Source organism: Lissotriton helveticus, chromosome 7 (genome assembly GCF_964261635.1).
Source record: "Lissotriton helveticus chromosome 7, aLisHel1.1, whole genome shotgun sequence".
In the NCBI taxonomy this organism is placed as follows: Eukaryota; Metazoa; Chordata; class Amphibia; order Caudata; family Salamandridae; genus Lissotriton; species Lissotriton helveticus.
The window spans coordinates 1,498,728,070-1,498,748,880 of record NC_136068.1 but is presented as its reverse complement, the minus strand read 5'-3'; the positions used below and the strand labels follow the sequence as shown (position 1 = coordinate 1,498,748,880).

The 20,811-nt window shown below is 47.4% G+C and overlaps 1 protein-coding gene across 1 annotated transcript in view; it reads right to left on the bottom strand.

Moving 5' to 3' along the window:
• The window catches only part of NTN5 (netrin 5), a 327,459-nt gene that overhangs the window by 25,491 nt on the left and 281,157 nt on the right, over positions 1–20,811 (bottom strand). The window contains exons 3-4 of the mRNA XM_078654934.1: positions 6,965–7,153; positions 1,107–1,256 (exon numbers count right to left, since the gene is read on the bottom strand). Of these exons, the coding sequence (XP_078511060.1) occupies positions 1,107–1,256; positions 6,965–7,153 (339 nt within the window). The remainder of the gene's footprint in view (positions 1–1,106; positions 1,257–6,964; positions 7,154–20,811) is intronic.

Genomic DNA, 20,811 nt, shown 5'->3' with positions numbered 1-20,811 from the left:
GCAGTGAAGAGCACTCAGGCTTTGGGTAATTTAGTTAAAGCAGCAGGCGTGAAGGATAACCTAAGTGGCGGCATTGAGGGCAGCCTGGAGCGGGATTATCATTGTTATCTGGAGACCTAGGAACAGGGATATATAGAGCTAAGTCCGTAAAGGGCATGACCCTACCAAAACACTTGTAGATGTCAAATGATTGCTATCAGGGAGCACCGGTATCGCTGTACTGCAGCAGTAGTTGCCAAGAGGAGGTTTTAGGTGCACAATTATTGGCTGGACAAAGTACAGACCTGCAGTGCCCCTAAAATGAAAGGCATCCTACTGGATCTTGACAATGCCTTTAACAAAGTTGCTGCTTGTGTGGAACAGAGCATAAAATTGTTTTCAATTTGTGTTGCTTAGTCCTCTTAAATTAGCAGCATTATATTTGTGTTTCTTTATGATGGATTATACCTTTGATAATGTATGTCTGTGTCCTTAGCATAATGGAGTAACCCTATGGCAACATTATGTATTTATATATGTACTGTGTAATATTCTTCTAGCGATATTATTTGTTTCGGTGTGTTCAGTGCAGCATTGCAATGGTGGCACCTCGCCTGTGTCCTTGTAAGTTGGAGTAGTCATATGTAAGTGGTATGTTTTTGTCCTAGTATTTAGTTTGGTACAGTATGAGTTCATTCCTCTTCAACTGGGTATTTCTACAGTGATGCTAAGTATATTATCATTGGGTGGTGGAGTATTCCTATAGCAATATATATTTGTATCTGTACAGAGTCCTTTATGTCGTGTATCACCACGGTAACACAATGGCATTGCCTTTCGGACTATGGAATATTTATATGATAGAAGTATGTGTTTGCGTCTGAACATTGGAGCATTCCTCTGGTAAAGTGTTTTTCTACCTCCTTGCAGAAATGCTATGCCTGTGTGAAGACGGCCAAGCGAGGTTCTAATGCGATTTCTTTGCCATCGCAATACGCGCAAACAGAATGTTGATGTTTACAGACAACTTGGGTGGCATGAGAGCATGATTGAGGAGAACTAAACAGGGTAAGATGGTACCAGAGGCGTGCTTCTGTGGGGAAGGATAGAAATGTTTCATCACTCACGGACGCAAGGGATGTGTGCAGTGCGGCTCTGCTGGTACCCCTGGGCACAGCGGTTGCAGGTCAGGCCCGTAACGCCACTCTTGCACTGACACTGGCCGGTGGTCTGGTTGCACATGCCGGTGATGGCTCCAATGGGGTGGCACTGGCATGCTGAAAATGATAGGAGGAGAATTCAATCACACACAAAACATGTTAGCAAATAACTAAACACACTCACACAGCTGTCAAACAGTCTATCAATTTTCTTTACACCAGTCTGCCTCTGTCCCTCACACCTGGTGCTTAAGACTTGGTGGGTCATTATTATGTCTATTCATAAAATGTCTGATTTAGCCAGAACTTAACCTACTGTCATCTTCATAACTTCGCTTGGATGGCTCTTTAGTAGCAGTAGTAAAGACAGAATGTGATAATGGTATGTACAATAAGAGAGTAGAGCTGATACTCATCAGCAGACAGTAGGATCTCAGTGATTCTCTCGAAAGCAACTAAACTAACAGCATTTAGTGCAGATGTGTAAGATATTTATGCTCTTAGTTAATAAAGTTTTGGCGGAAACTTCCTGTGACGCAAAGAAATGCAAAACAAAGCAATAATTTGATCTGTATTTTTAGATTATTCATAATAGTAAGCTCTACGTAAATGCAATTACAATAACTACAACAGCACTAAATTGCGTTGTGTTACACAAGAACAACTCATTGCTAAATAAGGGAAATATGGAATTATTTAGCCTTTGGCAGACTATACTCCATTCCACCAAGGCAGCGGAATGATCAACTCGGTTGCCCTGGTGGACTACAGCCGGACATCTCTGCCTGCCTAGTGGAAATCTCAGTGCCTTCAGTGGCTCCCGTGCGGGGTAGCTCCTCCGAAGGCACTGAAGACGTCTGGAGATCTCTGCCTGCCTGGTGGAAATCCCAGTGCCTTCAGTGGCTCCTGTGCATGGTGGCTCCTCCCAAGGCACTGAAGACGTCTGGAGATCTCTGCCTGCCTGGTGGAAATCTCAGTGCCTTCAGTGGCTCCTGTGCATGGTGGCTCCTCCGAAGGCACTGAAGACGTCTGGAGATCTCTGCCTGCCTGTTGGAAATCTCAGTGCCTTCAATGGCTCCTGTGCATGGTGGCTCCTCTGAAGGCACTGAAGACGTCTGGAGATCTCTGCCTGGCGGAAATATCAGTGACTTCAGTGGCTCCAGTGCACGGTGGCTCCTCCAAAGGCACTGAAGATGTCTGGAGATCTCTGCCTGCCTGGTGGCAATCTCAGTGCCTTCAGTGGCTCCTGTGAAGTGCAGGGTGGCTCCTCTGAAGACACTGAAGACGTCTGGAGATCCTGCCTGTTGGAAATCTCAGTGCCTTCAGTGACTCCTGTGCACGGTGGCTCCTCTGAAGGCACTGAAGACGTCTGGAGATCTCTGCCTGCCTGGTGGACCTCTCAGTGCCTTCAGTGGCTCCTGTGCACGGTGGCTCCTCTGAAGGCACTGAAGATGTCTGGAGATCTCTGCCTCCCTGGTTGAAATCTCAGTGCCTTCCATGACTCCTGTGCAGGGTACCTCCTCTGAAGGCACTAAAGACGTCTAGAGAACTCTGCCTGCCTGGTGGAAATCTCAGTGCCTTCCATGACTCCTGTGCAGGGTGCCTCCTCGGAAGGCACTGAAGACGTCTGGAGATCTCTGCCTGTCTGTTGGAAATCTCAGTGCCTTCAGTAGCTCCTGTGCAGTGCAGGGTGGCTCCTCTGAAGGCACTGAAGGCGTCTGGAGATCTCTGCCTGCCTGGTGGAAATCTCAGTGCCTTCAGTGGCTCCTGTGCAGTGGAGGGTGGCTCCTCTGAAGGCACTGAAGATGTCTGGAGATCTCTGCCTGTTGGAAATCTCAGTGCCTTCAGTGACTCCTGTGCACGATGCCTCCTCTGAAGGCACTGAAGACGTCTGGAGATCTCTGCCTGCCTGGTGGAAATCTCAGTGCCTTCAGTGGCTCCTGTGCAGTGCAGGGTGGCTCCACTGAAGGCACTGAAGACGTCTGGAGATCTCTGCCTGTTGGAAATCTCAGTATCTTCAGTGGCTCCTGTGCACAATGGCTCCTCTGAAGGCACTGAAGACATCTGGAGATCTCTGCCTGCCTGGTGGAAATCTCAGTGCCTTCAGTGGCTCCTGTGCACGGTGGCTCCTCCGAAGGCAGTGAAGACGTCTGGAGATCTCTGCCTGCCTGTTGGAAATCTCAGTGCCTTCAATGGCTCCTGTGCATGGTGGCTCCTCTGAAGGCACTGAAGACGTCTGGAGATCTCTGCCTGCCTCTTGGAAATCTCAGTGCCTTCAGTGGCTCCTGTGCACGGTGGCTCCTCCGAAGGCACTGAAGATGCTTGGAGATCTCTGGCTGCCTGGTGGAAATCTCAGTGCCTTTAGTGGCTCCTGTGCAGTGCAGGTTGGCTCCTCTGAAGGCACTGAAGACGTCTGGAGATCTCTGCCTGTTGGAAATCTCAGTGCCTTCCGTGACACCTGTGCAGGGTGCCTCCTCCGAAGGCACTGAAGATGTCTGGAGACCTCTGCCTGCCTGGTGAAAAACTCAGTGCCTACAGAGGCTCCTGTGCAGGGTAGCTCCTCCGAAGGCACTGAAGATGTCTGGAGACCTCTGCCTGCCTGGTGAAAAACTCAGTGCCTTCAGAGGCTCCTGTGCAGGGTAGCTCCTCCGAAGGCACTGAAGATGTCTGGAGACCTCTGCCTGCCTGGTGAAAAACTCAGTGCCTTCAGAGCCTCCTGTGGAGGGTGGCTCCTCCGAAGGCACTGAAGACGCTTGGAGATCTCTGCCTGCTTGGTGTAAATCTCAGTGCCTTCAGTGGCTCCTGCGCATGGTGGCTCCTCTGAAGGTACTGAAGACATCTGGAGATCTCTGCCTGCCTGGTGGATATCTCAGTGCCTTCAGTGGCTCCTGTGCAGGGTGGTTCCTCTGAAGGCATAGAAGCTCTGCTGTAAAGCGCCATTTTCCGTGGGCCAGCATGGCAAATATTTTTGGTTTTTGCATTTTGTTTTTTTGGTGAAAAAAAACATTTACCACACAGTCTCAACCATGCATGCCATTAAAACGCAAGCGTTAGCACACTTGCCTTTACCACGCATATGCCTTTACCACGTATATTCCTTTACCACGCATGCCTTTACCATGCATGGTAATCGCAGCAAAGGCATCTGAAAGGAAGTCAGCGCTCTAGACTAGGAGCGAATGGGCAGGTGATGCGAGGTGTTTGAGGTAAAAGAAAAGTTGGCAGGACTTCAAAGAGATAAGGATGTGGCTCAGTCAGTAGTTTTCAGGCCTGGGGGCTGGGTTTTAGGGCTCAGAGTGGGGGGCTGGGATGTTTTAGGGGTGGGCAGGGTAGTTTTCAGGGTTGGGGGTTGGGTTTTATGGCTCAGGGCAGGTGGTCCAAGTGTTTTTAGGTTTGGGAGGCTAGTTTTAGGGCTCAGGGCCCAGGTCGGGGTAGTTATCAGGGATGAGTGCTGGGTTTTAAGGCGTGGGGCGGGGCTGGGGTGTTTTAATGCTGGGAGGCCGGTTTTAGGTTTCGGGGCTGGGGGCTAGATGCTGTTCAGGGCTGGGGGGGAGGGATGGAGTGATGTATAGGGCGAGGGAGGGGCCATGGTGGGTGCCAGTGGTTACAAAGCAGATACTTTTACCACACTCAATCCTTTAACACATATATGCCTTTACCAATCATGACTTTACAATGAAATTCGTTGTAAAGGCATGCATGATAAAAGCATATTCATTGTAAAGACATGCGTGAAAAAGGTAACGCGTGCTAATGGTACCACGTGGTAACGGTGCTACGTTGTAACCGCCATGTTGTATAGGCATGAGTGATAATCACATGCGTGACTCCATTATGCAACTTTTTTGCTTTTTATAAAACTATCTTCAAAACCAAAATCTCCAAAGTGTGAGTTGCTGGAGAAAAACTTCACACCTACAGCTAGGGTGACCAACTGGCATGGGTGCAATTTCAGGAGAGGTGAGGGTAAAAATTCAGGACAAAGGGTAAAAATTCAGGACAGAAATTCAGGACAGGAGGTCAAAATTCAGGACAAAACTTCGGTACAAAAGCTATGTTTTACAGACACATCAAAGGAGGTCACGTAATAATATATATGTAATCCCATCTACATCCAAACATATCCATCCATTTGCAAACCTATACCTCATGTATCCTTCCATCCATCATTTCACTCATCCATCCCTCCATCCACACTTTCACTCATCCATCCGCCCTTTCACCCTATCCATCCGTACACTCATCCATCCTCTCTTCCACCCAACCATCCAGCTATTTATCTACTCATCCATCCACCCATTTACCCTTTCACCCATCCAGCCATCCTTTCACTTACTCATCCATCCACCCAGTCACTCATCCTTCCACCCATTCACCTTTTCAGTCATCCATCCTCCCTTTTTTTCTCCATTGACCCTTTCCCTTAGACATCCTTCCATCCATCCACCCATCCTTCTACTCATCCACTCATGACTCCAATCATTGACCCTATCACTCATCCATCATTTCACTCATCCATCCACCCATTCACTCACCCATCATCCACCCTTTCACTCATCTATCCACCTTTTCACTCATCCATCCACCCGTTTACCCATCCATCTAACCATCCACCCATACATCCATCTATTTACCTTTTCTTTCATCCATTCACCCATTCACTCACCGATCATCCACCCTTTCACTCATCAATCCATCCTTTCGCTCATTATCCATCTATTCACCCTTTCATTCATCCATTCACCCTTTCACAAATCCATCCAGCCATCTACCAATCTCTTCACTTACTCACTCGCCCACCCTTTCATATTAATTATGAAGTGAGCCTTTGTCAGCAGAGTTGCAGACAGAAGAGGCCCATCAAGAATTTCACAGATGCTTTAGTTCATAAAGCAAGGAGTGGGGTGCGGGGGATGGTTCACTATGCCCCTGGACATAGGCAATCTGAAAAAGTAGAAGGCCTGAGTCATGCATGATGCACAATGCCATGCCATTAGGAGACTGTGACATGGTGTTGTTTCCTGGGCTTTACGCAGGGTGAACAAAGGGGGTTGGGGGGTTTAAAAGGGGGTGTTTGATACTTTGATGTAATTAAGAGTGTGGCTTAAAACACCTTAGCTAAAAATCTCTGCTTAGCATAGTGTACCGCTTGACTGGTATTTTGCCTCTCCTGTCATTGTATCCAGCTATTTAACACAAGTAACGTTACACCTACAACAAGCCAGAACTATTGGCTTTGTCAATGGTTGTTAGTTCCACAAAATAAAAATGCAGCAACCATGGCTTAATTGAATATAGTATATAGTATTGAAACTGCACTTTTCTAAAATGATTAAAAGAACTCTGGCCCCTTCTTTTCAACGTGTTTCACCGGCGTCTTTGAATAAACTGGGTTATGCAGCAGCACTGGCTTGTTTGCACATTCCTTCCATCTGCCCTAGCCCGTGTCAGGAGGAGGCCACCGCATGCAGTAAGTAACACTTCAAACTGGCCCATTGTCATTCTGTATTTGGCAATCAGCCGCAGACAGAATGACAATGGGCGGGTGGGGCGACTTGTGCTCCAAGGAGGAGTGCGTGGCGGCCCCATCAGGGGGCTGAGGCTTCATGCAGGGAACATTGCTGTTCCCGGCAAAACCCAAAATTACGGACAAAAGGCGTCCGTAAAAAGGATCCTCACTGACAACGGACGTGAGGTCCAAATTACGGAGGGTCCGTGAAATTTACGGACGGTTGGTCACCCTACCCACAGCTCACGACTGGGAGCACACTAACACCTCCCACCAAAGAGACATGCTCACGCTGCATCTGGAGAGGCATACTCACGCTTGCAGGCCTTGCGGCTGGTGATGGGCTTGCTGACGTCCCGTTTGAAGCCTTGCTTGCAGTAGTGGCAATGTCGGCCTGCCGTGTTGTGCTGGCAGTTGGAGCAGACCCCGCCACTCTTGCGGCCGGAGAGCTTGTAGAGCTCCATGTTGAAGCGGCAGCGATGGGCGTGGAGGTTACACTCGCAGGCTAGAAAAGAAGGGCAAGCTTTTTAAGTTCTACCCTATTGGGGCATTACCAGCACAAGATGCAAGTAATTACCTTGTCATGATAGAGGCTCTGCATGAGTCAAAAAGTGAAAAAAAACAATTGTTGCCTTTGGAAGGAGTGAATCTTTTGCCCTTCAGAACACATATGTATGGCAGGTATGGCACGCGGAAGATGTTTTATGCTAATTAATGCTTGCCAAAAACAAAATCTTTGCTCTGACCTTTTAAGCTTTCAATAAAACAAAAAACTGCATATGCCAATTATTATGCCACAGTATATAAAAACTTGAAGCAAATAAACATTTGTGAATTTTACACACTAAAACGTATCTTTAAGATCCCTTAAAAGGATGCTAACGTCTAAGTATGGCTTCTCTTTTCTTTTGTCATGATAGTGAGATTTTATGAGGCGTGAAATGTATTTGTTTCATGAAATTCAATTCAAGCTCTATGCTTTCTCCCAGTTTCCAGTATTTATTGATTTTCTGATTTTAAAGAAACCCTTGTTTTTATTCCCATCTTAGCTATGAGGACAGTGTAAAACACCAGAGAGTTTTTGGGCACTTTTACACTAAGCAACAACACCATGGTATGACCATTAATAATGCTAAAATCATACATTTTCACTCCAAAAAGAAGAAGAAGCATCTTTTACACATTGCGCTGAATACCTATCAAAAGGCAGGACTGTGCTCTCTCGGAGGCAGTGCTTCATACTCAAAGGCTCAGTTGCATAAACACGTAACTGCAGAAGTTATTCATTATGGCACAAAAGGTCATTTGCTTGAAGCTGTAGTCACAATGAGGAATAACGGGTCGCTTGTTGATCCCAGCAGACGCTAACCGGCAGCACAAGCCGGATGGGTGCGGGTATATAATGGCAGGGCGTAACTTTATACAAAGCTGTTTACATTAAAATTGAATTATTTCAGCTATGTGGTTATGGCCAACAGCTGCCCGTGTGCCCTTAATTGAATAAACGCATGTTAATGTTAGTTTCAGCGCATAGAAGCAGTCCCTGCTGCTTTATGTCCAAGAGACGTTATTCTTATTGCACTCCCTTGTGTGTTGCAGTAAAAACATCTGAATGATATGTCATGTTATGTTAAATTAATTTATAAAGTGCTCGAATCACCCCGAGGGATATCTCGGCGCAACCAAGAGACACGGCAACAACACAAGATTGCCTCATGTACTTTCCTAAAACGAGAATAATCCTAACAGATCCGAATATGAATATTGCCCAGTAATTATTTAGGCCCCAAACTATTTCCCAGTGGTTGATACAGACAGCTACTTCCTTGTTTCTATATTGAGTCTAGCCATGCAGTAAAGCACTCAATGCCAACAATGTTGGCACACCTGCTCCATTATACAAGTTTTCAGCTATCCCAAAATAAATTTGTGCACACAAAACAAATGCAAGGGCTAAGTGCGCCACACTTATGTAAGACTGATGTAATTAATTTTTAAAAAGCGAGCTCTGTGTTCCTTGTGGGGAAGTCTAAAATTCTTTAGACATTTTTGCACAACAGTGTGCAGTGAAAAATCACACTCATTACTGTGACTGAGGCAAGTGGAGTCTAGTGAAGTATGCACCTCTTTCCACAGGATGTACAATGTTACAGCCACGGCCGGTGGTAGGTGTAACTGTAGGGCGGGGACGTAGGGAGGGGGAGGGGCAGGGTGGGGGGTTGTAATGTATGGATTACGGACTTTAACAGGTAAGTAAACATATAAATAAATAAAACGAATTTCGTTGCACGCACTGCATCGCATTTGGTGATGCAGTGCACACAACGAAATTCGTTTTATTAATTTATATGTTTACTTACCTGTTAAAGTCCGTAATCCATACATTACAACCCCCCACCCTGCCCCTCCCCCTCCCTACGTCACCGCCCTGCAGTTAGACCTACCACCGGCCGTGGCTGCAATGTTACCAATGTCACCTCACATGTGTTTACCACACATCTTTATCACACATGTAATACAAAGTGTTGACCTTTGAACACCCTGCATTGCATTTTGGGTATTTACCATGCATTTAATGGTCATATATAACTCTTTTACTGTCGGGTCTCCAATTTTTTTTTTTTTTGAAAACTTTTTATTGATTTTATAACACAAACACAAACAACTTGCAAGGAGAGAAGAAAAAGAGACATCAGTATATACAACGTTGCAGTACATGGTGGCGGAGCGGGAAGGGCAATACCATGAGCATTTGTTCCATCGGGAAAGAATCTTACAGGGGGGGGGGGGGGGGGCAGAAGAGACAAATTGCAACCAGTATACAATAGTATGTGAAGGAACCCTTGGGTTACGGGGACGTGGGTGCTACATCCGGGTCAGGAAGAGGAGGGGCACATATATCACCACGGTAAGTGTTCCATTGAGTCCATATCTTCCCCCATTTTCGGGGGGTACCTCGAGAAATATATACAGTTTTTTCTCTGAACATGCACCAGTCCATGTTTTGTTTCCATTTCCGAATCCCGGGCGGGCCCTGAGCGCCCCACAGTTGCGCAATGTCTCTTTTGGCAATCATATTGCCCAAGGTCACCCACCGAAGCTGCGACACGGAGTAATCATTCGGTTCCCATACATTCAGCAGGCATCTCCTAGCTTCCGGCATCGATCGCACCCCCGTAACCTCACTCATCACCTCGTGCACACGGGACCAGAATCGCACTATCTCAGGGCACTCCCAGATGATATGTAAAAAGGTGCCCAGGAGACCGCATCCACGCCGACACAAACCATCCACAGAGAAGCCCATATGTACCAAACGGGGACCAGTGACATACACTCTATGCAGGATTTTAAGTTGCACAAATCTAAGGCGCGCCTGGATGGCCACCTCTTTAGGGGAAGAGATCGCCGCCTGCCAGTCCTCATCGTCCAGCTCCAGCCCATCACCAGTCCAGACCTCTCTAAGGCGAACCAGGAGATCAGACCTGGAGTTGATTCATTTTTTATAAATAAGCGAAATCGTACTATCAGGAACATGTCCGTCCAGTACCCTGTCTTCAAGCGGGGACAACTCCGGTATCTCCACACCCGAAGGGAAGACCGAGAGCACCGCGTGGTGGACTTGCGCATAGCGAAAAAATTCACGATCGCTCAAAGCGTACTCGGTTTTCAATTCCTCGAACGTCTTCATTCTCCCCTTAGTCCAAACATCATCAATCCTGCTGATACCAATCAAGTCCCACCTATCAAACCCCCGGAACTGCCAAAGTGAGCCAAGTCTATCAGACGCGTACAGGGGGGTGGCACGAGTCAATTTACCAGTCCACCCAAGCGCCATGGAAGCATGTCGCCACACCTGGACGGCAGTCCTGGTGGGGCCCGTCACGTTGCGAGGGGTGATTTTCGAGTAGAGGGCTCTATTGAAGTCGCCCCCCGGTAACAATCATTTGTCCATCTCGAAGGCCGGATTCGGCAAAGGGCCATACATGCAATGATTTATCGCCCCCAGTTGAGACGCCCAATAATAGCGACGGATATCAGGTAAAGCAATTCCACCATCGTACCACGGGAGCGACAATTTAGCAATGGCGATCCGGGGCCTACCCCCCCACACCAGTTGCCTCTGTAAACTTTCAACCTCACGGAAGTATGTAGCCGGGACGACGTCAAGTGTGTTTTGCAAAGCGTAGAGGAAGCGGGGCAGTGACATCATCTTAAACAATGCCGCTCTACCCAGGGGAGAGAGAGGAAGTTTCCCCCAAGCGACCACATCCGCCCGAAGGCGCTGAAGAGGGGGCAGTAAGTTACGGTCAAACCGCAGTGCAGGGCTCAGCATGATAAAAATGCCCAGGTATTTAAAGCCATCTTTCACAATCGCGATAGGACAACCACTTGGCAGAAGGGGGGCGGCACCCGACAGGACGTATACACAGGACTTCGACCAGTTGATGACAAGACCCGAGTTTTTGCGGAAGGACGTTAAGACATCAAACAGTACAATGAGGGATTTACGGGGTGATGTAAGATAGAGCAGAATATCATCAGCGTAGAGAGATACACGGTCTTCAAACTCCGAGTTCCACCTAATGCCCTTCAGGGACGGTTCCCACCTCAACCAGGCCGCCAGCGGTTCCAAGGCGAGAGCAAACAACAAGGGGGACAAGGGACAGCCCTGTCGCGTCCCTCTGCTCAGAGCAAAGGGCGCAGAGACCCGACCATTGACCACCACCTGAGCCATGGGACCGGCGTAAAGCAATTTGACCCACCGAACGAACTCCGAACCGAAACCAAACTTAGCAAGAACCGCCCACAAATACGGCCATTCTATTGTGTCAAACGCCATCGTAGCGTCTAAGGACGCCAAGATGGCGGGCTCACGCAGCGTTTCGGCCCGTGCCAGGACGCCATGCAACCTTCGGAGGTTAAGCGCCGTGTTACGATGCGGTATAAAGCCGGATTGATCAGGGTGAACCAGTTCCCCAATAACGGTCGCCAAACGTGTCGCCAGCAACCTGGCCAAGATTTTAGGTTTCGCGTTAATCAACGAAATGGGTCGAAAAGAGGCACAGCAATCCCGAGGTTTACCATCCTTGTGGATGACAACAATAGTGGCCAGTCTCTGGTCTGGCGGGAGAAACCCCACCTCCAAAGACTCAAGAAACATAGAGCGCAGATGAGGAGCTAGCGAATCCGGGCGCAGTTTATATAGCTCAATGGGGAGCCCATTAGGGCCCGAGGCCTTGCCGGATCGGACCGAACGGACAGCAGCGGCAATCTCGTCCACAGTAGGCGGGGCATCCAGAGCATCTCTATCAATGTCAGACAATCGGGGAAGTGCAATATCACGCAATAGCAGGCAGGAGTCCTGCTCTGAACGATCAGACACCTGGGAGTACACCTCGCGGAAATAATCTGCAAAACATGCAACAATATCAACAGGGTCTGTACAACACTCTCCATTCTCCGCAACAATCATAGGGGCGACACGACTTGCATTCTCCCTCTTATCCAACCAAGCAAGCAGTTTCCCAGCCTTATCACCCACATCATACAAGCGTCCCTGCTGTTCCCTCCCCATTTCCTTAGCAGCTTCAGTGACCAGGGCTCTGTATTCATGTTGCTTCAACTCCAGTAGATGTAACCCCTCAGCGGTAACCCCAGATTCCAAGCGCTCCTCCAGGGCCGTGACCTCCCCCTCAAGTCGAACCATCTCAGCACGGTTGGCCAACTTCACGCTACCAATCAGTGAGAGGGCCTGGCCACGAATGACCGTCTTGTAAGCTTCCCAAAGTAAACTAGGGGAGGAAACAGAGCCCACATTTTCCTCAAAATAACAATTGTGTGCTTTAACCAGCTCACCCCTGACCCTGGGGTCCTTCAAATACCAGGGGTTGATTGGAGCCACTCGGCCCGCCGAACCCTGCCGTGCATCAACCACCAGCCAAAGAGGAGAATGGTCCGAGATGCCCCGTGCCAGATGTTTAACTTCCCGTATGAGGGATGCATGGGCCGAGGGCAGTAATACGTGGTCCAACCACGAGAGACTACCATGAGCACCAGAATGATAGGTATATTGCAACTGTCCTGGGTGAAGCAACCGCCAGCAATCAGTGAGCCCCAGCGTCTCCAGGAAGTCACTCAACCAAGTCTGGGCCTTCGGCAGTTCCCTGGGAGGGTGACGATCACGCATCCCCGAGACCACTGCATTAAAGTCACCCCCAACCAAAAGCAGACCCTCGGGGAGACCCAGGATAAGTCCACTCAGATCAGCAAATGTGGTGGCCTGGAGGCCCGGGGGCACGTACACAGAAATCAAAATAAGAACCTTCCCCTCCCAGCGCCCCACAATGGCAGCGTATCGTCCCTTATCATCCAGAATGACATCATCTATGGCCAAGGGGAGGGAGGTCCGAACCAGAATGCCCGCCCCCCTAGAGCCCGAAGTGAAACCCGAGTGCGCCACAAGGCGATAACCACGCCTATTCAAAGCGTAACACTTGTTGCCGAGCAAATGAGTCTCCTGCAGTAAAACGACATCTGGAGTCAAACGTTTCAGCAATTGCAACACCACCCTCCTCTTAATGCCATCCCCCAACCCGTTCACGTTCCAACACAATAACCGAAGTCCCCTACCCCCCATCCCCGTGGTCAGCCCCTCCCCCGCCCCACACCCAAAGCGACCGCAAAAAACAGGAGTGCGCCCTTCCTTCGCCTTGCAAGTAACAAGAAAATGCAAACAAACAACCCAGTTCCCCCAACAATGTCAAAACAACTATACCCCCCACCCCGCACCCCTGCTGAAGACCAAAGAGCCCCATAAACTTGCAGTGTGCCTGTCGCCCAACCACCCAACTAGTCTACGAAAAGAAAACCCAGGAGGAGAAAGGACCCGTTCACCCCCCACCCACCCCCAAAAAGACTATTACTTGCAAACATTAAGAACACAACATAGCACAGTTCAAAGCCAACGGGAAGGGTACGGGGTCAAAGTCAACAGCTACTCCTGCTCTGTCGGGCCACCTTCCGCCCGATCCGACTTGCCAGAGTCCTCAAAAGGTTCAGGATCCGTAGGCAGCGTGTCAAGCCAGTCACTCACGACCCCAGGATGGTCGAAGAAAAAAGTACGATCCCTATGTACCACCCGCAGACGGGCCGGAAAGAGCATGGCATACTTCATAGACCTTTCCCGGAGTCTCTTCTTGACCCCTTGGAACCCCAGCCTCTGTTTCTGGACCTGTTGTGTAAAGTCCGGATAGAAGCTGACAGTAGAGTTCTCAAAGGCAATGGGACCAGACTGCCGCGAAGCCTGCAGGATAGCGTCTCTGTCCCGGAAATGAAAGATCCTCGCAATGATGGGTCGAGGGTTCGCACCCGATTTAGGTGTGCCGCCGGGGATCCTATGTCCACGTTCTACAGCGAAGAACTTGCTGAGACCCTTGGGCGCCAAGTGATTCAGCACCAGGTCTTCCACCAATAGGTCCGTCGAGGCAGCAGTCGATGATTCCGGGACCCCAATCAGGCGGATGTTATTGCGCCTGGCACGGCTTTCATAGTCCTCTAGGCGCCCAGAGTAATAATCATTGGCTTTCCTCAGATTCCCGACTTCAGCCTGTAATTCAGAGACATCGGTGACCAGGCTAGAGGTTTTAAGATCCAGGGATTTGACCTTTTCGTTTGTCTTCGCCAAGTCCGCCCTGATCAGATTGACATCAATCGCCACCGTATCCAGTTTGAGAGTCAAGGCCTCATATTGTTGTCCCAATAAGGCCTTCATACCGGTGATGGCACCCATGAGATCTCGCAGCGAGGGCTCGTCTTCAATCGACGAGTCCTCCGGCATGGTCGTCGAGGGTTTAGCGACTGCTCCTGGCGATCCCTTAGCTAGAGTGTACCGGTCCATAATGTTTGTTTGCAGAGCACTCCCTCGAACGCCCGGTTTAGGCCCACGCTTCCCACCCTCAGGCTTGGTGGCCATCTTGGATCCTGGACCCGCACGGGTCGCCTGTTGACGGGTAAAAATGGTGACTGCGGAGGCAAATGTAGGACCAAAAGGGCGAAGGTGGTGCCAGTCTCAGATCAGGAAGCCGCTACAGATCGGCAGTAGGAGCGGAGAGACCAAGGGTGTAGGAGCGTCCGGCCGTCCACGGAGCCAACAAAGTTAGGTTGAGCTCCGGACAGGAATCGAAACCGAAAGCTGTCGCCTGCCCACGCAAGTCTGGCAGTCCGTTGTTGTTCACTTACTGGACGGCAAACGAGACAAGATAGCGCGGGGCGTCACCCTGGAGCAGGCCAGAAAACTGCGACAGTCTGTATCTCTGGACCCCGAAGTCCAAAAAAGTTCGCTGAAACAAATAAATGAGCAGTAGAACTGTGCCAATAAACACCCGTCGTCCGAATCAGGATAAATTACAGGATAGTCGATGGAGGTGGCGAGGGTCCGGGAGCCCTGTGCTCACGCGACCATCTTGGGTGCGCGCGAAGCTCCTCCCCGGGTCTCCAATTTTAACTATGTAGAAACACCTACTGAGCTAGTCAAACTGGTCAGAAAATTGAAGTGAAAAAAAAAAGCATAGCTTGAAGTTAAAAGGGGATTCCTTTAACCACAGTAAAGAGACCCCTAAGATTGAGGACACTTCAAATCTAGCCATTTGAGACATTTATATGCTTGTAACTTTAAATGAACTAAAAAAAATTAAAAAACAACAACAAGTTACAGGAGATTTTGAAGCCTGAAGCCCTTTAGATACTCTGTGTGTTGTCTATGACTGTTCTTGCCCTAAACAAAATCTAACCCCATCTACGCTTCTCCCACAAATATTGCAGGACCGCTGTTGGAAAATGGCCGTCTCTGAAAGTTCACCCCAAACGATTTGCCTTCCTCCTCCTCTTTTTCTGGCTTTTTTGTTGGCTTTAGGACTCTGAGCACTTTACCATTGCTAACTAGTGCTAAAGGGCGTGCGCTCTCTCCTCCAAACATGGTTTAATTGACTTACCCACAATTGGGATATTTATTTTAACTGTAAGTACCTTGTATAATGCACTACCTGTGCCGAGAGCCTGTACATTTATTGCTACTAGTTGGCCTTCAGCACTGAATGTTCCATCCACACAAGTAGCCCTTTAAAACATCTAACGCCTGCAGAGCCTGTGTGTGCAGTTGTATTGCCATTGCATGCCAACTTGGCATTTAAAACCCCTTGGCAAGCTTCAAACTTCCCTTTTACTACACATAAGACACCCCTAAGGAAATGTAGTCCATAGAGCAGTGTGTTGTGTAACTAAATGGTAGGACATGTACTTTTAAGTTTTACATGTCCTGGTAGCGAAAAACTCCCAATTTCATTTTTCACAACTGTGAGGCCTACCCCTTTTATAGGTTAACATTGGGGATTTCTTATTACATTTAGTCAGTTATAATTCCTGATTAAGAAGGAGTGAATCTGTGATGTTCGGTACCTATGAATTTGTAATAATAAATCCTCTTCAATGGCAAAGTTGGATTTATGATTACACTTTTGAAAGTGCTTCTTTTAAAGTTGGCATTTTTATGCTCTTAAACCCTGTGTGACTGCTGCTTTCCTCCAATACATTTCTGGGGTGAGTAACAATTGGGCCTTGTTCATTCCCTCTAGACAGCCACATACAAAGGGAGCTTAGGTATGACTGAAAGGTCATCCTCATCCTGATGTGCCATCCTGGGCAAGATGAGAGGGAGAAGCTGGAAACAGCCTCACACTTACACCTGAATGGGCCGTGTCCTGTCCCCCGCAAAAAGGACTGCTTAACCCCCTAAAGTGAGTTCGGAGACAGGACAAGAAAGGGAGGACCTCTGTACACTTTAGAGCCCCTTTTTAAAGTCTCCCCCACTTGAAATGCTCAGCAGATGTCTAAACCTGTGGATACTCTGCCAGGAAGAAAGCCTGCTGTGCTCCTGAAGGACTGCCACTCTGGTGGACTGCTGCTCTGCGAGGAACTGCGTTTCTGCTGTGCTGACCTGCCTATGGCCCTCCTTGCCTGGGTGAGAAGGACTGGACCTACACCACTTGAACCTAGAGTGACTCCAAGTGCTTGTCTGCTTGCTTCCTGTTTGAAGTCTAAGGGACACAAAAAACTTCCAACCACTCTACAACCCTGCTACAACACCTGGACTATGCCATCTGTGAGTCTTGCCCTGCAAAATAGTGCCAATCTACTCCTGAGGCCTTGGAAATGGGTAAAAAAGTGCTGTCCCAGCTGAAATCCATGTATCAACGCCTTTTCGCCATTTGGAACTGTGGCACCTCCATTTACACTGACATATCAACGCTACTGCGAGGATTGAGTGCATCACATCGCCCACGGTGCTGTGAATTGTCTCCATTCCAGAGGTATCTTCGACTTTGCGTGGCTCGGAGCTGACGCATTGCCTACATCTTAATGATCAACGCCAATGCATCGCCTCCTTTGCTCTCGCATCCCATCCTCTATGTCAACGCAGCCATAAACCAAGGTGTTGTTCACCAGGCTAAGGCTGCTCCCTGTATCCGACCCGTGCTCCATTGCGAGTGGGCGGATTTTTTTATTTGTCTCGGTCTAATGCGACCAGAAAGCCCCTGTTGAACTTTAAGCTTTTAAGCACTACATTTTAAAATATTCTTTAAAAATTCATAACTATTGACTCTACCTATTAGATTTTTGTTGTTTTGGTCTTGTTTTGTTAAGAAAATTAAGCTCTATTTTTATAACTACGTGTGGTATATTTTTGTGTGGTGTTTTTACTGTTTTACTGTTTGAAGTGCTGCAGAAATACTTTACACATTGCCTCTTAAATTAAACCTGCCTGCTCTGTGCCAAGGTACCTGAGGGTGAACACAGGCTAATTTAAGATGTGTGTCTGACTTACCCTGACTAGGGTTGTGGTTCCTGCTTAGACGGGATGCATACCTCTGCAAACCAGAAACCCAATTTCTAACACTGATGCTCCCTCTCTTTTCCTTCCTGGGATCTCCCTTGTATTTCTTAGGTGCCTGGATTTTTCCTGGGATCCCTTGATTTGTGGTCAACTGTTTTGGCTTTCCACAATGGTTGTTTTTCTAGAGTCCTTGACATTAACTTTTCACTTGGTATTGGTGGAGTCTTTGGTCATTGCAACTCATTTGCCACTTCCATGTTATGAATGTACTTCATCCTGTTTCTGGGTTTGCCTTTTGGTTGTCTTCCAGCACTTCATGTTAGTATTTTTCTTGCTGGTTGTGACCTGACTCTTCCTTGAATGTGGAATCTCTTGGTGTCTGCCAGATACGTGTCTCCTACTCTGATTATTCCTACCGGCAGACTGCAAAAGGTTTGATTTCCATGACTGCTACTTTGAATGGGTGGCTTTGGGTTTCCTTTTATTCTAGTCTCTCTTATTTTGGGCATATCTGTCCAGCTGAAATGGGGGGACCTCAATTTCTACTGTGGCGACTCCTAGGTGTCATCCCATGCTTTTTAATTCGAGGCTACCAGTCAGTGCATGTTACAAAAAACCTATTGTCGGTTTGCCAAAAACATACAGTAGGCTTAAAGCCCATACTTTGCTTACCATTGGTTGGCATTATTGCCACTCTCATTTGCTTGCTTCTTATTAATTGGCTTGCCTTGTCCATCTTTTGTTTCCTTGCGTACACCCTCTTGTGTCCTTCTACTGCTCACTTTTAAGGAACTACTTTTTTATCTTGTTTAAACACTCCACAAGGTTACATGTATTTTCCATCTGCCTCCTCCTTGTGCTTATCTCCCTTCTTCCACTCTGTGCTGCTCTCATTCATGTGTTTCTTCCCACTATCCCTCTTTACTCTCTCTTGTTTATTTTTGCTTAAGCTTACATAAGTGCTTGTGTTTTCAGCTGTCTCCCTTGTGTGCTTCTCCCCATCCTGCTTGGTGTTGCTTTCACTAGCCCATGTGATTTTTCACCTCCACCACGTGCACTGTGTTGCTTCCTCTTGCCTGTTTGCTTCTGTAGTGTTGCATACTAATGAGCATACTCCTGCTTTGCACTAAATCCTTGGAGCCCCACAGGAGATGTCATGAAGACCCTACATCTATTTGGCAAATTGCAACCCCATTAAAAAAATACTGCAAATAGTATCAGGTTCTTCATTTAATTCCTTTTTATATACAGTAGAAACTCTGTTTGAATGTTCCCAGCTCAACACTCTACTCTTGCTTCAAATTAAATGTCTTTGGCCTCATGATGACCTCAACTGTAGTAACGGTTGAAACGCTATTGACAATCCCGACGATTGGAAATAAATAATGCTAATACTGTATATGTGCGTGAATCTTCAGGGCCCACCAATAGTGCCTCACAAAAACCAGATTGTTCCATTGACGTTTTTTTATAATCACTAGTGCACCTGTTCTTTGTCACTCACTGTCTGATCACTTGAGCACCCAGAACTCTGATGAGCTATAAATATAGTATTGTATGATGATATGTGCAGTGGGTCCGGTTTTTCTGTTATTATCATTAAATGTTTGTTGATCAAGGTTTGATGCTCAATGTACTTTTACCTTTGAATGATTCAATTGTGATAGCTCCACTAGCAAGAAGCAACTTAGATAAGGGGTTGTATTATGGACGGAGGTGATGGGCCATGAAGCAAACAAGGTGAGAGCCAATAGATCTGGTCTTGGTAAGTGTGTAATTTGTTATAAAATAAAGGATAACACGTGCTAACATATGCTATGCACAAACAATGAGGCAAAGATATGAAAAAAACATTTTTTTAAATGAGTGGCCCAGCACTGAAGCACACTCCTTTGAAGACAGCTGTGCACATGGGATGGAGGAAAAATGTTGTCACTCACATACATGACGGCCAACGGATAAAGTGTGTTGACCCATTGCCATGCTGTATGCTATGTTTTGTATAAGCAAAATGTGAATGGCACTTGAACAGCCCAATTGATGAAAAAGGCAGACTGACTAAATGTAGGCATGTATGTACCTATATATGTGTGTGTGTGTGTGTGTGTGTGTGTATATATATATATATATATATATATATATATATATATACACATATATATGCACACACACACACACACACACATATATATATATATATATATATATATATATATATATATATATATATATTTTTATTATGGCTTTTTTGAAAACATGAAACTTGTGAGACAATTAAAGCAAAGCTGTCTGTAGGCGAACCCTGTGACCCAGAAGACTAGGACTAGGATGACTGCGTATCATGATAAGTATTTATAAAATGACTAAGCATGGCCTCACGAACACTGCCAGTGTGTCGATCAGCCCAGAACTGTAGTAATCTGCCTCAATTTCAATGTAACAGGAGGCACATGATTTCGTAACTACCCTCTCTTTCACAGAACTTGGCACCTACCATCTGGGCAGTCAGCTGACTCTGCATGGGGTGAAGAGACTTTCAGCTTATTCTGGCCAGTGAAATCTTTAGCCATCTGGAGTCGCTGGGCATTTTCCATTGGGAATGAGTTAGAGATAATTTTACAAAATGAGGCCACTTTCAAAGTTTTCCATGAGTGGGACTCGATATTTGCCTGAATAGGGTGGCCGATGAAGCATGGCCCACACGCAGAGACAGAGTGACTTTTGAAAGGCCAGTAGGGTTGAGGCAGAGACAGTAACATGGCAAATGCACCCGATGAGTTACGTTAGCAGTTTATTTGCTGGCCACTTAGCACCAACCGATTAATTTTGTTTTTAGAGGATTTTATAGAAGGAACGGTATACAGTGCTCTCATCCAGTATAGATTTTTGGAGATTCTGGTAAAACTAGTCCTGATTTTACTGGTGTTCCCCAAGCGCTAAGTGGCAATTTACTGGGGCCTCAAGCCGGTGCAGCAGGCCAAGCATTGGACAGCTGACGCTGCACACTGCCAGACGCAATTAGGCGAATTTTGGGACTTGATGCCAGAGGCTAACAGACCTCCCGATATATGGGGCCCTTTCATCTCCTATCTTCACCGATTGGCTAACCCCAAAGAACCCACTGAAACATTTTCCGTTCACGACGCCCAGGCTACAGTAGATGGCCCCGACAAGACTGACTCTTAATACTCGACTGGCTACCTACACATCACATTTGTAAATCGCTGCACTTTCCCACATCTGTGGCGCACTATGGTACGCATTGGTCAATG